Genomic DNA, 17,184 nt, shown 5'->3' with positions numbered 1-17,184 from the left:
ACTATGACTATATCATCGGCGAAACGTAAGTTGTTTAGGTATTCTCCATCTATTTTTATTCCCTTTGTCATCCAATCCAAACTCTTGAAAGCATGTTCTAAGACCGTATTAAAAAGTTTAGGTGACATTGGGTCTCCTTGTCTAACCCCCCGTTCTATTTTTATGCGATTACTGTTAGTATGTAATTTGACAGTGGTTGTTGCCGGTAAGTATATTTTGTGTAATAATTTTGTATACCTATAATCTAGCCTGCATTCTTTAAGCGCCTGTAATATTTTGCTAAGTTCAACTGTGTCAAAGGCTTTATGAAAATCGATAAAAAGTAGAACTAGGGGTTTATTGTATTCCACTACTTTCTCTATTTGCTTGGAGAACTCCAAGCAAAGGCTTGGAGTGGGAATTGTTTATCGTCCATCTTCAGTCTAGATCCGCTGGGTCCAGTTTCAACAGGCCACCTCCAGAAGGGTGCAAGATTACACACCCACAATCATTTTTGGGAGTACCCAGCAATCTTGGGAAGGTTTAGGAATTTGGAAAGTCCTGAGACTCTCCGTACGAAACTGGTACCCTGGGATTAATTCCTTTCCCACTTAACTTTACGCTGAGCAGGGAACACATACCTCGGCCCCTCTTTAATGAAGGACGTGGACAAGTTTTGGTGATAACCAAAGCGCTTTTGATTTAAACGAGAGCTAACTCAGTTATGTTTTAACAGAACGGAAAAGAAACCCACAGAAAAATAATTGTTTCATTTATTCTGAGTTCTCTAAAACTATTCATTTCTTGTTTTGAACGTTTACCCACCTATCCTTCTTTTTTCTTTTGCTTTTGTTTTATTTGCTTTTCTTTTTTTTTTCGTATGATGGCCACAAAATCTAAACGTATTTTATAATTTTATTATACAACAGAAATATTTGATTCAAAAGTTTAGTGTAGAAATTGACTGCGCAACATCAACTGCACAATTTGACACATTTATTTTTAACAGAAGCATTTAGCTTTTTTTAATCATAAATTTGTTTTTAGTTAATTTTTACCATGGGCATCTTGATAGGAGTGTCACTGTATATAGCCGGTATAGTGCTGAGGAAATCTGCTGCTCGTAATCTACAGGTTCTCATGTACATAGGAATTCTTCTTAGTCTTGTATGTGGACTGTTACTGGGCATTCAGTACGATGCTAGAAACACGGCTAGAAAGAGAAAAAGAGCTATACAAATGGCAAAAAGAGCTCCCATTCCCATGGAAAATTTGCATTTGAGGAGTAATCCTTTACACCAACCAGTTCCGGGATGGAATGTTTCACTTAGCAGGTAAGTTAATGTGATCAGGGTGTACTATATTTTTATTATAATAGGAGTGTACTCGTACTTGTGCATTAATTGTCCTATAATTGAAGAATATGTAGCAATATTATCTTAAAAATGTTTTTATATTTCCGTGTTGCCACTTGTTTGCATGTTTGCCTTTGTATCAAGCATTTTAGTTCCCGTTTCTGTGTCTTCTGTCAAGTTTGTCATCTTTTCGTTATTTCACTTTATCAATGTGTATGCAGATGATCTTGTGTTTTGCGTTTCAATTTATAAATTATTTTCATTGGATCATAATTTCACAGAATTCCATCCGCTTAAAATGATCATCATGAAATATTTCTTGATAAGTACCACTTTATAACAGTGGTATTGGTAGTTTCTTTTAGAGATAGTACTGCTAAACTTTTCAAATTGATGCATAATCGCCAATACAGTTTTTTCTACAATAGGCATTGGCCTATTTTGAAAAGTTATAATAAATAAATTAATAGTTTCTGGTACAAAATGGCCCCCAAAGTACCATATCGCTGGTCCGGAATAAGAATGACGTAACTGCAAATTTTGTCAATTCCTGTTTATTGCGTAATTAACTTCTAAAATACTGTATAAAGATTATACAAAAGCGACATAACTGTAACTATGTGCTGAGCCACTACAGGGTAGTTGCGTCGTTATCGAAATACGCACCATTTTAGACCTTGTTTCAGATGAATATGACGTAACTGTAAATAGGGTTGTAAATGTGGGGACTAAATTAAGATAATGAAATTCGGACCAATAGGGATGCAAATAAAAGCCATCGCTGTAAGAATAAACGGCATACTAAATATTTAAAAATAGTTTTTTTGTACAGTAAAATTTTAATATCAAGAATGACGTAACTGTAGGTAGTGTTGAAAATGGGGGGATTAAATTAAGATTAATGAAATTCGAACCAATAGGGATGAAATTAAAAGCCATAATTTTAAGAATAAACGCCATACCGATGCTCCGGACGGTTTACTTACTTACTCCGTGGCGTTACAACCCTTCGTGGGCTTTAGCCGACTCGACATCATTTTTTTTTTCATCTTTTATTTTTACATTATGACCAGGCATCTAGGGTCTAATCCTGGTCGTATTACAGTTTAACAGTTAATTGATTTGAAACAAACAATTTTTTATTTATAATTAATTACTAACTAACTACAAATTACTTTTTCTAACTCTATAAATATAAGGCCCTAATCAACTAGGTTGAATTATTGATATTAAAGTTTTTTGCGATTGTTTCGCCTAACTTTTTATATATAACATTTGGCCTTTAGAAATGTTTAACTACTCTAGAAACTAAATCTTAGATAACTATTACTAATGACTCTACCTTGATTTCAGTCCTCACCCAAAACGTGAGCTCCACTACTCATCCTCGGGTGAGGCCTGCTACCAGGCATTAGTCTTTCTTAACTATTGTTATTGCAGTTCGAACTCGCTTGAAGTTCATTCGAGAGTTCGCTTTTTCCACCTCCGGCGGTTCTGGTGAGCCATTGGATCCTTAGTCCAGAACCTTGTCCAGAGGTTTCCATAGCGAATATTTTCAAGAGTTATTTAAGTATTTCAGTTTCATAAGCAGTTAAAATTGCTCGGTCTCATTTAATTCCATTATATGGTATTTCAACTTGATGTTCATGGCTCATCTCATTGGTCTTCGTCGTTCGTTCTAGAGCTCCAGTTGTTTTCTGGAGACTTTTTCTGCTAGATCATTCAAATCTGCAAATAGCTCTTCATCGTGTATTATGTCTCTTTCTCTTAGTCGTTGTCTTAGCTCTCTAACATTTTCATAAATGTTGCAGTCAAACATGGCATGTTCAGGCGTTCCTAACTGTCCACATTCACACAGGTCATCTTCTTTGAGATTGAACCTGTACAGATAACTAGGGTACGGGCCATGTCCCGTTAGGAAATGTACTAGTCCCGGTTTTGGATTGAAGTGTACCGGAATTTCATTCAGTCTCTGTAGAAACTGGTGTAGTCTTCTTGTTTTGCTAGACATTTCCCACTCGGCCTGCCACTTCCTCATTACTTCGTTAGTAATTTCCATTCTCGTGTTTAGTTGTACATCGAGAATTTCAGCAATTCTCTGTACATTTCCTTTCCTTAGCCAGTATTGGCTACCTCTTCTCTGTATTTCTAGGTGAAGTGGCAAGACACCCGTGAGCTCAGTTAGAGCTTCAGTTGATGTTGTACCAAAGGCTCCTGTCATTATGACAACTCTTTATGCTCTATCAATCTTCTCTCTATTCTTTACATTCTTAAGTCTGTGCGCCCACGTGCTGGCTCCGTACCCTAATATAGACGCTAGTATCGCATTAAGGTACACTCGTAATTGATGAAATGGTAATCTGTAATCCCTCTGTGCCAGGCTCGCAATGCATTAGCTTTGTCCCTCTTTCGCAGATGCTCGTTAGGTGTTAACTGAAGAGTCTAGATTCATCAGTTACTATTCCCAAATACTTTATTGAATATGTTCTTCTGATAGACCTTCCATCGATCCGTATTAAGGGATCTCTTTCCAGCCACCTTTAACCAAACTGTATACAGTTTTGTTTTGGATATCGAAAGTTTAACTTTCGATGTCCATCTGTCAATTTGCTCAAGAATAATATTAGTTTTATTCTCTATTTCTCTCCTACTATTAACATCCACTATGAGCAACAAATCATCAGCATAAGCTATGCACCACAGCGCTTCAGGAGTTACAGTCATTTCATCAAGCAATTCCTCCAGCATGAGATCCCAGAATATGGGACCACATACCGAACCCTGAGGGCACTCTTTTGTGATATGCCTCGTTTTCCTTGCATTTGGACAGCTCAAGCTTGCATACCTGTCCTGGCAGTAATTTCGGAAGCTCCCATACAAATCCCCAGGACACTGTATCCTCCGAAAGCCGACTCGACAACATGCATCCACTGTTCTCGGTCTTGAGCAACTTCCGTCCAATTCTCCACGCACATAGTGTTCAGGTCTCCTGCTATATTATCTCGCCATCGGAGTCGAGGTCGTCCGCGTGGTCTTTTTCCAGTTGGGACTTCCTCCCACACCAGTCTTACTTTAGACTTTATTTCTTTTATGATGTTGGCGACTGTGTAAAGTTCTTTGAGCTCTTTGATAGTTCTTATCCTATATTGTCCTGATGTTTCATCCACCACAGGCCCAAAGATCTTCCTTAGGATTTTTCTTTCCCAAACACGTAGTCTCACTTCGTTTGTCTTTGTTATCGTCCACGTTTCGCTTCCATACATCACAACGGGTCTTATGATTGTTTTATACACTTGTATCCTCGTACGTCTTGTTAGTTGTTTCGATTTTATAAGGTTTTGGAGGTCAAAAAGACATCTGTTGCCGGCCTGTATCCTATTGTTTATTTCTTCCGTTATTGTCTTCAGTTATTGTTGTTCCAAGATACTTAAATTCTCTAACGCGCTCAAAGTTAAAGTCATCGATAGTGATGTTCTGACCGGTTCTGTCTCTGCTTTGGTTATTGCGGCTCATATACATATATTTTGTCTTGTTTTCGTTGATTTGTAGCCCCATTTTCTCTGCTTCCTTCTCGAACCTTATGAAAGTCTCCTTCATCCTTAATCGGGTGTTTCCTATTAGATCGATATTGTATGCAAATGCCAGTAGTACGTTTGGTCCTTATTCGGTAGAATACCGTATTCAGTTTTTCGATTCTTGCACTTCTATTTCTATTTCGATTATGTGTTCCAGAGCTAAGTTGAAGAGTTGTGGTGAGAGTGCATCTCCCTGTTTTAGTCCATTGTTTATTTCAAATGCCTCAACAGTATTGTTGTCCAACTCTCACCTTACATCGTAACCGTTGCATACACATCCATCAGTCTGACTAGTTTTTTTGGAAAGCCAAGTTCCTCCATCGCTGTCTACAGTCTATTCCTGCATAATCTATCAAATGCTTGTTTAAAATCTATGAACATCTGATGAAGCTCACGATCAAACTCCCAGCATTTTTCCATTATCTGTTTTATTGTGAATATCTGGTCAATAGTAGAGCGGCCCGGATAAATCCGCATTGATAATCCCCAACGATTTCTTCTGTGTATGTCTTTGTTCTTTCTAGCAGGATGTTTGCAAAGATCTTGTATGTGGTGTTTAGGAGTGTTATTCCCCGGTAGTTAGTACATTGCTTTTTGTTTCCTTTTTTGTGGATTGGTACAATAACTTCTTCTTTCCTTTCATCTGGCATTGTTTCTTCTCGCCAAATGTCCTGAATTAGCTTGTATATAGAACTGTACAGCGCCTTTCCTCCATGTTTTATGTTTCACTGTTGTTGTGCGAGAGGTTTTGTAGCATGTTCCTTCTAGTCATATTTCTGTCTGTTATAGATTTCAGACCATCATCATCGAACCATTTTTTTATTGTTTTCTTTTTGTGTCCTAGTATTTGATCTGATACGCTTGTCAGAGCTAATTTTATATATTTTCTCTGTCTGTGTTAGAGCTATTTCTATAGCATTTTGAAATTTCTGTGCTGTCTCATTATTACGTAGAACCTCGGTATTCCATAATGGTGTTGGCATATTCTTGTGTATTTTTTGGGACGCTATTCTTGTTCTTATCTTTGTTTTTACCAGGAAATGATCCGTGTCTCCATCAGCTCCTCCTAGGCTTCTTACTCTAGGCAGTTACTACCCATCCTGGCATCTACTAGAACATGATCGATCTGATTTCTTGTGACGCCGTCGTTGGAAACCCATGTTTCTTTGTGTATTTTCTTGTGTTCGAACGGTTACTCCTTATTTAATCAATATTTTAAATACTTAAAAATTTTTATATGAAGAATGACGCAACTGTAAAAAGGGCTGCAAATGGGGGGATTAAATTAAGATAATAAAATTTGAACCAACCGGGATAAAAATAAAAGCCATAATTGTAAGAATAAACGCCATACCGATGCTCCTGGACGATTACTCCTCATTTAATCCCTATTTTAAATATTTAAAAATCGTTTTCGTGCTCTTCTGAGAAATTTGGCTTTTTGCAGTTACGCCATTCTTATTCCGGACCGGCGATATTATTATTTGTACTCGTTAATTGTACCGGTGAATGTATTATTGCGATCTCTGTCTATTACGCGGCAGCACAATGTTAGTATCTCTGTTAAGTATCTCCCTAATTTTGTAATGCTTTTAGGAGCTCCCGATTGCCACAAGTCCACTCCATCGAAAATCGGCCTTTACCTCTTCGACCTACGGAAAGGGATTCTCCGACAATTGAAGAACCGGGTATTCCGTGGTGGAGACGAAAAGATCTCGCATCGAATTAGCATAGTTTATTTGTAAAATTTGTACAAAGAATGTATTTGTAACATAAGACTGATCGGAGCTTTTAATATTTAATTCATAAACTACATATAGACACATCGTACCTTCGCTCAAACAGTGTCATAAGTCAAAAAAGCAAAGTATCTAGAAATCGACGTTTAAAATGTGTGCTAGAATTTTTCCGGGTTTAATTCAAAAACTGTTAAAATTAGTGTAATAACTATTTTAGTCAGTTACAAAGGTTTTTGAAGCTCTAAAAATAGTGTATTAATTCTGCTAAAAATGTTTAAAAATTATATTTTTTTTAGTTGTGACACTATACAGATAAAATAACGAAAAATTTTCGAAATATTATTTATTAAATGTGGCTCTTGCAGTACCGAATATAATATCATTATTATTATCTGGTTAACTGGCTTATACTTTTTAATGATGTAACTTTAAATACAATTAACAACATTAAACAAAAAATACTGCAAAAAGAAAGATAAATAAGTGATAAATGTGTCACTTTTCTTGAGCACATACGCAGATTGTTTTGAATAAAGTAGTCACATATACTGTCTTAACTCGACAAACGACGCTTTATAAATATCTTAGACGGACAAATGCCTTGCACAAGTCGATATGTGACACTGCTTATGTTCGGTGCACCGTTGATTTTGGTTAATCATATAATGACTCTACTGTCATCTAGCGACAAATACATGAACTATAAACGTAACACTTTTTCAGATAAGACTTTGTAGTTTTATTAAACTGTTGGTGCAATAAAACCTTATTTATTTATTTTTTTAGTTGTGATACTATTTGAGCGCAGGTGTGACATGAGTCTTGATGATATTTTATTTAGTAAAATGTAATAATTTAGGATTAAAATAATTTGAAGTGTTGATTGAGTTAAATATTGAAAGTTTAATGCCAAATGTAAAAAGGTTTGTAGGATTGTAAATTAACACCTACCTCAGTGACAGTAACACTTATGTGTCCATATGAGTTATTACCGAATTATGATATTTCCGTAATATATAATACAACTTGACATTGATTCCACTACTAGTTTAGAGCACTTAATAGCACTTATAATTTTTTCTTTGATAATGCAATTCATCTTTTAGCTAAAGGTTTATTGACAATGTGCCATAAGTTCTCAATTGGATTTAGGTCTGGTGAATTACTTTTACTTTATTTGCCAGCATAAGTCTTTTTCATTGCTCCGTCATATAGTTTCATGAATATAACAATCCTTCTATAGTATTTTGAGAATTCATCATGCCTTTAATAGAAACTAAGCTTCCAGTGTCAGTTGTTGCGAAAAAAATCCAAAACATCTCTTCAGAAGGGTATTTTAAAGTCTGTTGGATATTCATGTCAATTACATAATTCAAACAGTATGGTCCCGTTATATTTGTTTTCTTATCGTCCGTTTCATAATTACAAAATTATGTGGAGAAGGATTCCAACTAAAACGTGAGTAGGTAATTTGGCTAGCTCATATGGACATGAAGATAAACATTCTCTAGTCTAGATAAAATGACTCACAAGTGCCACGAAGTTAAAGAATCATATTTTGATTAACGTCTTAAGGTACGTATCCATACGTACCTTAATGATCGATTAATTACGATATGTACCTTAACATCTAGATAATAGTTATAGACCAGGACGCATCTGTAAAAATATTAGTACATTGGGATGTTGAGAGGTGACTCATATTTTTTGCAGAAATTGCTTTAAAATAACTCATATAATAATATTTGAATTATCCTCCCACTCAAAAAGGTCCGGAACATTGTTTAAATAATCAAAATGTCAAAAAGTTAAGGAAAAATTCGATTTTTTTTCGTTTTTTGATTATAAGTTTAAAAGTGTCCATTTTAGAGAAAAGTTGCACCGACATAAAAGTTGCGTAATTAAATTTCCAACAATATAGGATTAATTGAAAATTTTATAAATTGTCACCCTTGCTGCAAAATAGCAATAAATTCGAAAAAACCATAAAAAACAAGTATTCGCATTTTACGTTTTTCAACCATGTATGCTACACTTAGGACCTTCATATTTCACCCAGAAAAACTTTATGATATGGTAAAACAATACTGTAAATTTCATTAAGATCGGTTTAATAGATTTTGCAAAATAAATTTTGCAATCCAGCTTTCGCAAAAAAAATTAATATTTTCAAAATGTTGCAACTCTGAAAATAAAGCAGACAGCAAGTTGAATTTTTTTACGTATAAAAGAATACTCTACCTTTCGTTTGCAATTTACAAAATTAAAATCGGTTAACTACCACTTCGTCAGGAATTTGATAATAAATTTTAATTTTTAGTACATTTCGAAATAAATAAATAAATTTGTTTATTGCAAAATAAAAACACATACTCTGTCCTTTGAAATAATACTTTTTGTAGCCAAAACTTTCTTTGTTCATATATTTTAAATAAATTGTATTATTTTTAAACACATGCAATTGTTTAAATAATTTTTCACAAACAATAATCAAATTAGTTTGATTTTTGTGGAATTAAAATATGAACATACAACAAAATATAGAGTAGGAAAATAATATATTAGATAAATATTGGAAGCAATTTTGGTGGAAATCAACTTATGTGAATCGAACACCGCTGTCCTGCGCGTAGCACAAAAAATTAATGTTTGTTTAAAAAAATTCCTGACGCCGTGGTAGTTAACCGATTTTAATTTTGCAAGTTGCAAATGAAAGGTACTGTATTCTTCTATTTGAAAAAAAAATTTAACTTGCTATCTGCTTTATTTTCAGTTCTGTAACATTCTGAAAAAATGAATTTTTTTGCGAAAGCTGGATTGCAAAATTTATTTTGCAAAATCTATTGAACCGATCTTAACTAAATTTACAGTATTGTTTTATCATATCATAACGTTTTTGTGGGTGAAATATGAAGATCCTAAGTTTATCAGAAATGGTTGAGAAACGTAAAATGCGAATACTTGTTTTGTTATGTTTTTTTTAGCAATTATTGCTATTTTGCAACAAATTTAACAATTTTAGAAAATTTTAACTAATCTTATATTGTAGGAAATTTAATTACGCAACTTTTATTTTAGTGCAACTTTTCTCGGAGGTGAATACTTTTAAAGTTATAATCAAAAAACGAAGAAAAAATCGAATTTTTCCTTCATGTTTTGACATTTTGATTATTTAAACAATGTTCCGGACCTTTTTGAGTGGGAGGATAACTCAATTTCTGCAAAAAAATTAGAGTCACCTCTCAACGTCCATCTCAAAACAGATCCGCCCTGGACTATTATAGTATTGATGTGTTCCTACTAAATCCATTATACGTCATTTATTAACTGCTAATTTTACGGTTTTCATTTTCACAGCTAGCATTGATTTGGCTGAGTTGGGCAGTCAAAATAGCAGAAAACAAGAAATAATGAAAATATCAGGTTATTTAGTGTGACCTACATAACATAATGTCTTTTGAAATAGCGAAAGCTGATAAAGGGATCTCCTGGAGTTTTATATCCAAATGTTGTATTAATTTGATAACTTCATGACGCAATACTAATCTCTCAAACTGAAGATGATTTATAACGCATGCTGCAGCAATTTAATGTAATCGCTAGAAAATTTAACATGTAATTTCCCCAAAAAGACCAAATGCATGGATGTAACAGTAAATCGAATAAGATGTAAATTAGAGCTGGAGGGTCAGATAATAGAACAAGTCATGGTGTTTAAATATCTAAGCATCACACTATCTAGCTACGGAAAGCTCAAAACAGAAGTGGAAGATCAGGTGAATAAAGCAAACTGAGCTGCAAGTTGCCTGAATGAAACAATATGGAGAAATAAAAATATCGGAAAAGAAGTGAAAGGCAGGATTTACAAAACAGTCATCAGATCAATAATGATAGACGCGGCAGAAACACGACCTGATACAGAAAGGACAAGAAGAATGCTAGAAACAGCAGAGATGAAAACCCTTCGATAAATCGATGGTAAGATACTATCCGTAAGAATAGTTGAATGGAACGACCACATAAGCCGATTGACAACAAATAGACGATCAGTGGGAATTTATTCTGATAGGTTTCTATTGGTCAGAATCTCTATGAATGAAAGAATCAAAATAATCACAATTAAATGTTTCGCTGTGTGGTCAAACGACCCATGTATTAACGCTTGTTGATGTTTGAATAGGTAGCGTAGTTACGGAATTTCGAAGCAATTCTTGATTCTGTGGGGAAATAAAAAGATGATTGATGTGATGGCGTATAATGGTTTTTGTAGGAAAATGATTAGTAAAGTCCCTACTAGATTTTTTCTTACGTTTTCTTGTAATTTTATTATTTACAGAGCTTATACAAAAAATCGCTATCGTTTCATCATTTGTTGAATCTGATTTGTAGAATTCGTCAGAATACATAAACTTTGAAAGTTTTCAATTATTTCATGTCATTTACACTCAAAATTTGTGGTGAGTGGTGATGCAGCTGCTGTTTTAAAAATATTATTATTGTCAAAGGCTGCAGCTATCCAGGAATGTTTTCATGATTTGAAAGATCATTGTGGACTTTTCAATTCGCGATCGTATTTTCTCCTTGTGAAAGTTGACATGGTGATGTTTAAGTAATAAAAGAAGAAAATAAGAATTACAGCACAATAGCCACCAGCGCCATCCTCAGATTATATCACCTTTTGGTAGTTAGGTATAATCAGCCGTGTGATGGATGACCAAAGTTATCGTTAACGTAAAGTTATCCTGTAGTTAAGTTATAATCCTCTAATTGGTGTGATGTATCACATTTTACTTAACTACTTGTGTTATTTCTTGACAGTTCTTGTGTTATCTGATATATGAACTGTCACTTTATAATGCGACGTTAAACCTCAAGTTATGACTAGTTATGAGATAACTCTGTAGTTATGTAAGGTTAGGTTCATCTTTTGACTTGGTTTTAGACAAAAATCAAGTGAATTTAGAAGCTAATAATTTAATAATTAAGAATAGAAGGGAAATACAATTTTAAAAATTAATGCAAAAATCAAATCGAGAGATATAAGTTAAAATTTTATTTTAAGTACCTACTGAGCTTTCTATCCAGAGTTGCCAGATTATGATATTTTATAAATACTCCACTTAGAAACTGAAATTTCCTCAAATTGGAGCTCAATATCCCACATTTAAATTTTTGCCGCATTTTAATAAATTAGAAGTCAAATGAAGAGAACAGGAAACCAAAAGTATACTACTTATCAACGAGGGCCCTTGAAATAATTCATAGTTCCTATCGTCTTCGATTATATGGGAGTATAATATACAGTTCTATGTACATTCGCAAATTTAATTTACACCATGACCCCTTAAAGCCCGCTATAATTTTCCGCCCCCAAAAAATCCCACTACAATTTCCGCTTAGAAAAATTTCAATACACGCTTTCAAATTACCCCAAAATTGTTAGAAAATACACCAATCTGGCAATCCTGTTTCTATCTACCGTTTGAAACACCACCGAACCCAAACAGCTGTTTGCTGTTCGGTCATCGGCGGTGGCCGACGACGGGTATTTACTTTTACGGTCATCTACCCATCCTGTAGCATGTTCCGAACAATCTCTTGCACTCACTCCAACTTGTACTATTTCTACATAAGGTTCTCTTTGTTACTTCAAACTTTGTTCCTCAAATGATATTTCTAATATAACGTTGAAGAAATAACTATCTCATAACGGTGACGGATGCATCACACCGAGTTTTACCTAAATAGTTATGGAATCGTTATTCCTGATAGTTATCTTAACTTTAACTCAAACGTTAAAGATAACTTCGGTCATCCATCACACGACTGAATATCCCCATTTTGGAGTTATTGATATCAAAATTGTGTTTTGAAAACACATCAAAAACGACTACTCTGAAAGTTTTCTGCAGTGTATCATCATTCTGTTTGCCTTTAAACCTTTGCCCAGCTCTGCTTTACTAATTACATTTCTCAAAAAATTTCAGTCTTGTCTCCCATTAGGTCTTTGGGTGGGACGTATTCCGTCTAAGACCTTGCTACTCAACGATTCCTTTATCATTTTGGTGTTGACCATGTGATAAGCATTTTGACATCAGTTGGTGCCACACCTTGACTTTTAATATACATACAGTGCTAGCCAAAAGTCCCCTCCCCCCTCGTAAGTTTTGAACAATTATACTTTTAATATTGAAATTTGGAGGGGGACCTAGGCTGCTCAAATAGTCATATTTTTTTTTATTTAAGCTGATTTTGGTGAATAAATCAAATAAATACTAAAATTGTAGTTTCGTATTTAATTAATAAAAATATTCTAACATCCGCCTCTGGCTATTTGTCAAAAAAGTTAACGTTGACGTAAAAATAACTATACTGGTTTTTAAACATATAAAGTTAAAATAACTGTTTTTAAACTAGGGGGAGTAAACTCAAAAGACAAATTTACATCCAATAATGTCACCAGAGTTGTTCTGAAGCTATTTTCTTGTGGCATTTTTATAATTACTAGTTTTGACGGGAAATAGGTCACAATTTTACTTAAAAAATGATTTTATTAACGTTTCGACGTCCAAATCGGATGCCGTTGTCAAAATACAAAAAATATTAATGAATTAAACAAAAATGTCGCTTAGTAAAAAATTCTTCTAATAATTTCTTTAATCTGACTCATTTATATCATCCATTCAGACATATATTATACATTTTAAAGTAGAAGACTTTGATATTGCCAATATTTATGAGTTGCGTTCCTGGGACGACTTTACTGAAAGATAGTTCATTCGATTATATCAAATCAACCCCAACTCAAGAATATCCGTCACAAAAAAATCATAACATGTGATCTGTCTTTAAAAAGACAAGCTGTCTTTAAATTGCAATTTTATGTAATCGAATGAACTATCTTTCAGTAAAGTCGTCCCAGGAATGCAACTCATAAATATTGGCAATATCATTTTAAAGTCTTCTACTTTAAAATGTATAATATATGTCTGAATTGCCGATATAAATGAGTCAGATTAAATAAATTATTAGAAGAATTTTTTACTAAGCAACAACATTTTTGTTTAATTCATTAATATTTTTTGTATTTTGACAACGGCATCCGATTTGGACGTCGAAACGTTAATAAAATCATTTTTTTAGTAAAATTGTGGTTTATTTCCCATCAAAATTAGTAATTATGTCACCAGAGAATTAGCAAATTCATCTTCTTTTTTGGTTGATCATGTCGGCCTTCGACGGTAATCCATAAATACTATGTTATACTAATACGTCACTAGAGTTGTAAAGCCAACTGTTTTTTATATATATATATATATAACGCTAGAAATCGCCGATATAACTTAATCTATAAATTTGAAATGCCAATAGTGTCAAAATTTCATGAATGTTAATAGTGTCAAAATTTCATGATTTAGTGGAGTAAACTCGCCTGCAGTTGGACCAATTACAAACAAGCATTACGGCGCGGTAAATTTGAATTATTCGTTCTCGTTTAAAGGCGAGGTATCGTGAATTGAAAAACTTCAACTTTAGTCGAACGGACTTTTGGTTAGCACTGTATATAAAGATATATTTGAAGGGCACACGGCTTAAACCATGCAAGTCCAAAAAACATGGTTTGTGTGATTTATATTGTCTGTCGTAGGTCTCTGGTATCTCTTTCTTTTGACTAATCGTAACAGTGCTGCAATGTTAAAACAATGAAAGTCCACAAAAACACACTGTCAAAAAAGTTAGGTTAGAATTTTTCTATTCATAGTATTGTTTTGTCAATTGCGAGTATAGGGCTTTTCATTCACAGTCGTTTGTTTCGAGCTTCTGTCATGTGTCACATAATATTAATATATCTACGTCATACGTTATTGGTATATATAGTATTTTTACTACAAAAGCGATATTACGTAGGTCATTGACGTAAGAGAACTGTCAAAACATTAGATTGTGACTTTTCATTATTGCCATGTTTATAATAAACATGACAATAATGAAAAGTCACATTCTAATGTTTTGACAGTTCTCTTACGTCAAAAATTTTGACCTACGTAATATCGCTTTTGTAGTAAAAATACTATACCAATGACACAAACCAAAGACGTATGACGTAGCTATATTAATATTATGTGACACATGACAAGCTCGAAACAAATGACAATCGATGAAAAGCCCTATTACTGACGATGTTCGTAAATCTTGTTATAATATAGAAAATATCACATTAAACTAAATATTATTATGGAGTGCACAAATACCAAAAAGCGGAAATCCACTGGGCGAATGAGGGACGTGGTGAAAAAGCTTAAATTACAAGAACATGAGACTGGGGAAAGTTGTGAATACAAACGCTTCCAGTGTTTCAAAAATACATCCGACGCAGAGCGGCAATCTATTGTGACTGCGTTCAATTTATTGAAAACAAGGTATGAACAAGACAGTTATCTTTGTGGTCTCATAACCACACTTGACATACAACGTAGAAGACCGAGAAAACCGAAAGAAACTGCTACATTAAGAACCACGGCTTACTGCCATAAAATACGAATTGGAGGCGATCATGTAAGTGAAACACCAGTATGCTATAAAGCATTTCTTTCCATGCATGACATTTCTAGCCAGAGGCTACAATATTTGCAAAATAGCTTAAAAACGGATGGTACTATTCCTAGAGACAAACGGGGATGTCATTCTAAAAGTAATAAACTTTCATCAGAAACCGTTTCCTTAATGAAGCACCAAATTGAGACTATACAGAAGACATCTGGGTGTAAAAGACATTACAATTTACATGAGAGCCAGAGGATATATCTCTCTGATGAACTGAATGTAAGAAAACTCTGGGATCACTACATTGAAAAAAATCCAGACAATAAAGTATCATATGAAGCATATAGGAAATACTTTAATGAAAATTTCAACATTTCTTTTGGCTCTCCGAGGATGGACACTTGCTCCTCTTGTGATCAATTTTTGGCAGAAATTAAATGTATAAATTCTCAACTAAGAACATGTACAGGTGAAACTGTGAAAGAAGAATTTAATCAAGAGAGTAAAAAATTGGAAGTAGAAAATAAACTACATATATTAAAGGCAGAGAAATTTTATGCAATAAAAAAGAGTGCTAGATTGTGTGCTCGCAAAGATAATACTGTAACTAGTATAACTATGGATTTTCAAAAAAATTTGTATATTGCAAACATCACAACGAATGATGTTTATTATAAACGACAACTTGTCTATGATGAAACAACGGGTAAAAAAGGTGCCGATGCTGTGGTTTCACATTTACTTGACTTTGGGGTCTGTATATTCTGTGACTCATGTGGGGGTCAGAATAAAAATTATACAGTTTTTAGATTTCTTCACTATGTGGGCCATGCCTGCCATCGCTTTACAGAAATTATTGTTGTATTTCCTATCCGTGGCCACTCTTATTTAGAGTGTGACCGCAATATGGTTTTCATTAATCAGAAAGCACGGATTGAGTTACTTAGGGAGTGGGCACAGCACATTAGAGAGTCTAGAAAGAAACCTAAACCATTCAATGTCAAGGAATGTACTACAAATTATTTTAAATCTTGGACTGAATTTCTGACTCCTTTTTACAAAAAAAGTGCCCCTTTGGAAGCAGACCTTTAAGACAGTTGAAAATTGATGTTAATCATGGAAGGTTAATCTTTTACAAAGAAAATTACAGTGGCCCATGGTTGTCAAGCACAATTAACAGTCCTCATCAACTGCGGTTGACAAAAAAAAACAATAATGAATTTTCACTACCACAGCAGGCTTACACAGGCAAACTGCCTATTCCTGAGCTGAAGTTCAAAGATATTCAGGCTTTGAAAATATTTTGTTCTCAATCAGCCAAGGACTATTATGATAGTTTACCTCATGCCAACAATGTCAGAGATGATGATAACTAATGTTACTGATAATGTTTACAGACCAATGAAAAGCCTGGACTTTCATTGATTTTACATATGACACACCACCTTTGTTAGTGTTTTTTTATTTTTTCAATAAAATACTTTTAACACAAAATGTTAAACTTTTCATTTTTATGAAAAGATTTTTTATTATACTAAGATTTATCTTGACCAATTTTATAGATATCAGTCCCTAAATTTACAATTTAAGTTTTCTCATAATAATATCAGAAGGACTTTCATGGTTTAAGCCGTGTGCCCTTCGTATGTAATCGCTTTTGTTACCTTTTTATTTTGATATATGTTTGTGGTGTTTTAAAGTATCAAATCAATATTTTTGTAAATAGTTTAAGAGTGTAACTCGTTAGTATTTTTGTACCAGTGTATTTTTACAATTTTAGAGAACAGAGTGTTACTATCTATATATTTTGGTAAATAGTATACATACATTTGAATGTAATATAAATTATTTTTATTCTCGAATTTTATTTTTGATTTTTAATACATTTGTCTATCTACATACAGTCGGAAAAATGAAAGAATACCCATGCACGATCACATCAATCACATATTTTATATTTGCTGTTTTTTTTTCATAAATAACAAACGAGAG

The 17,184-nt window shown here is 33.7% G+C and overlaps 1 protein-coding gene across 1 annotated transcript in view; it reads left to right on the top strand.

The window, feature by feature from the left end:
* LOC114328009 (uncharacterized) overlaps nucleotides 1-17,054 on the top strand; it is a 269,631-nt gene extending 252,577 nt beyond the window's left edge. The window contains exons 6-7 of the mRNA XM_050642015.1: nucleotides 1,027-1,313; nucleotides 6,506-17,054. Of these exons, the coding sequence (XP_050497972.1) occupies nucleotides 1,027-1,313; nucleotides 6,506-6,638 (420 nt within the window). The 3' untranslated portion in view covers nucleotides 6,639-17,054. The remainder of the gene's footprint in view (nucleotides 1-1,026; nucleotides 1,314-6,505) is intronic.
* The last annotated feature ends 130 nt before the right edge of the window (nucleotides 17,055-17,184 follow it).

The sequence above is a fragment of the Diabrotica virgifera genome, chromosome 1 (genome assembly GCF_917563875.1).
Source record: "Diabrotica virgifera virgifera chromosome 1, PGI_DIABVI_V3a".
Lineage (NCBI taxonomy): Eukaryota > Metazoa > Arthropoda > Insecta > Coleoptera > Chrysomelidae > Diabrotica > Diabrotica virgifera.
The sequence above is the reverse complement of the archived record's forward strand: the minus strand, read 5'-3'. Positions and strand labels throughout refer to the sequence as shown.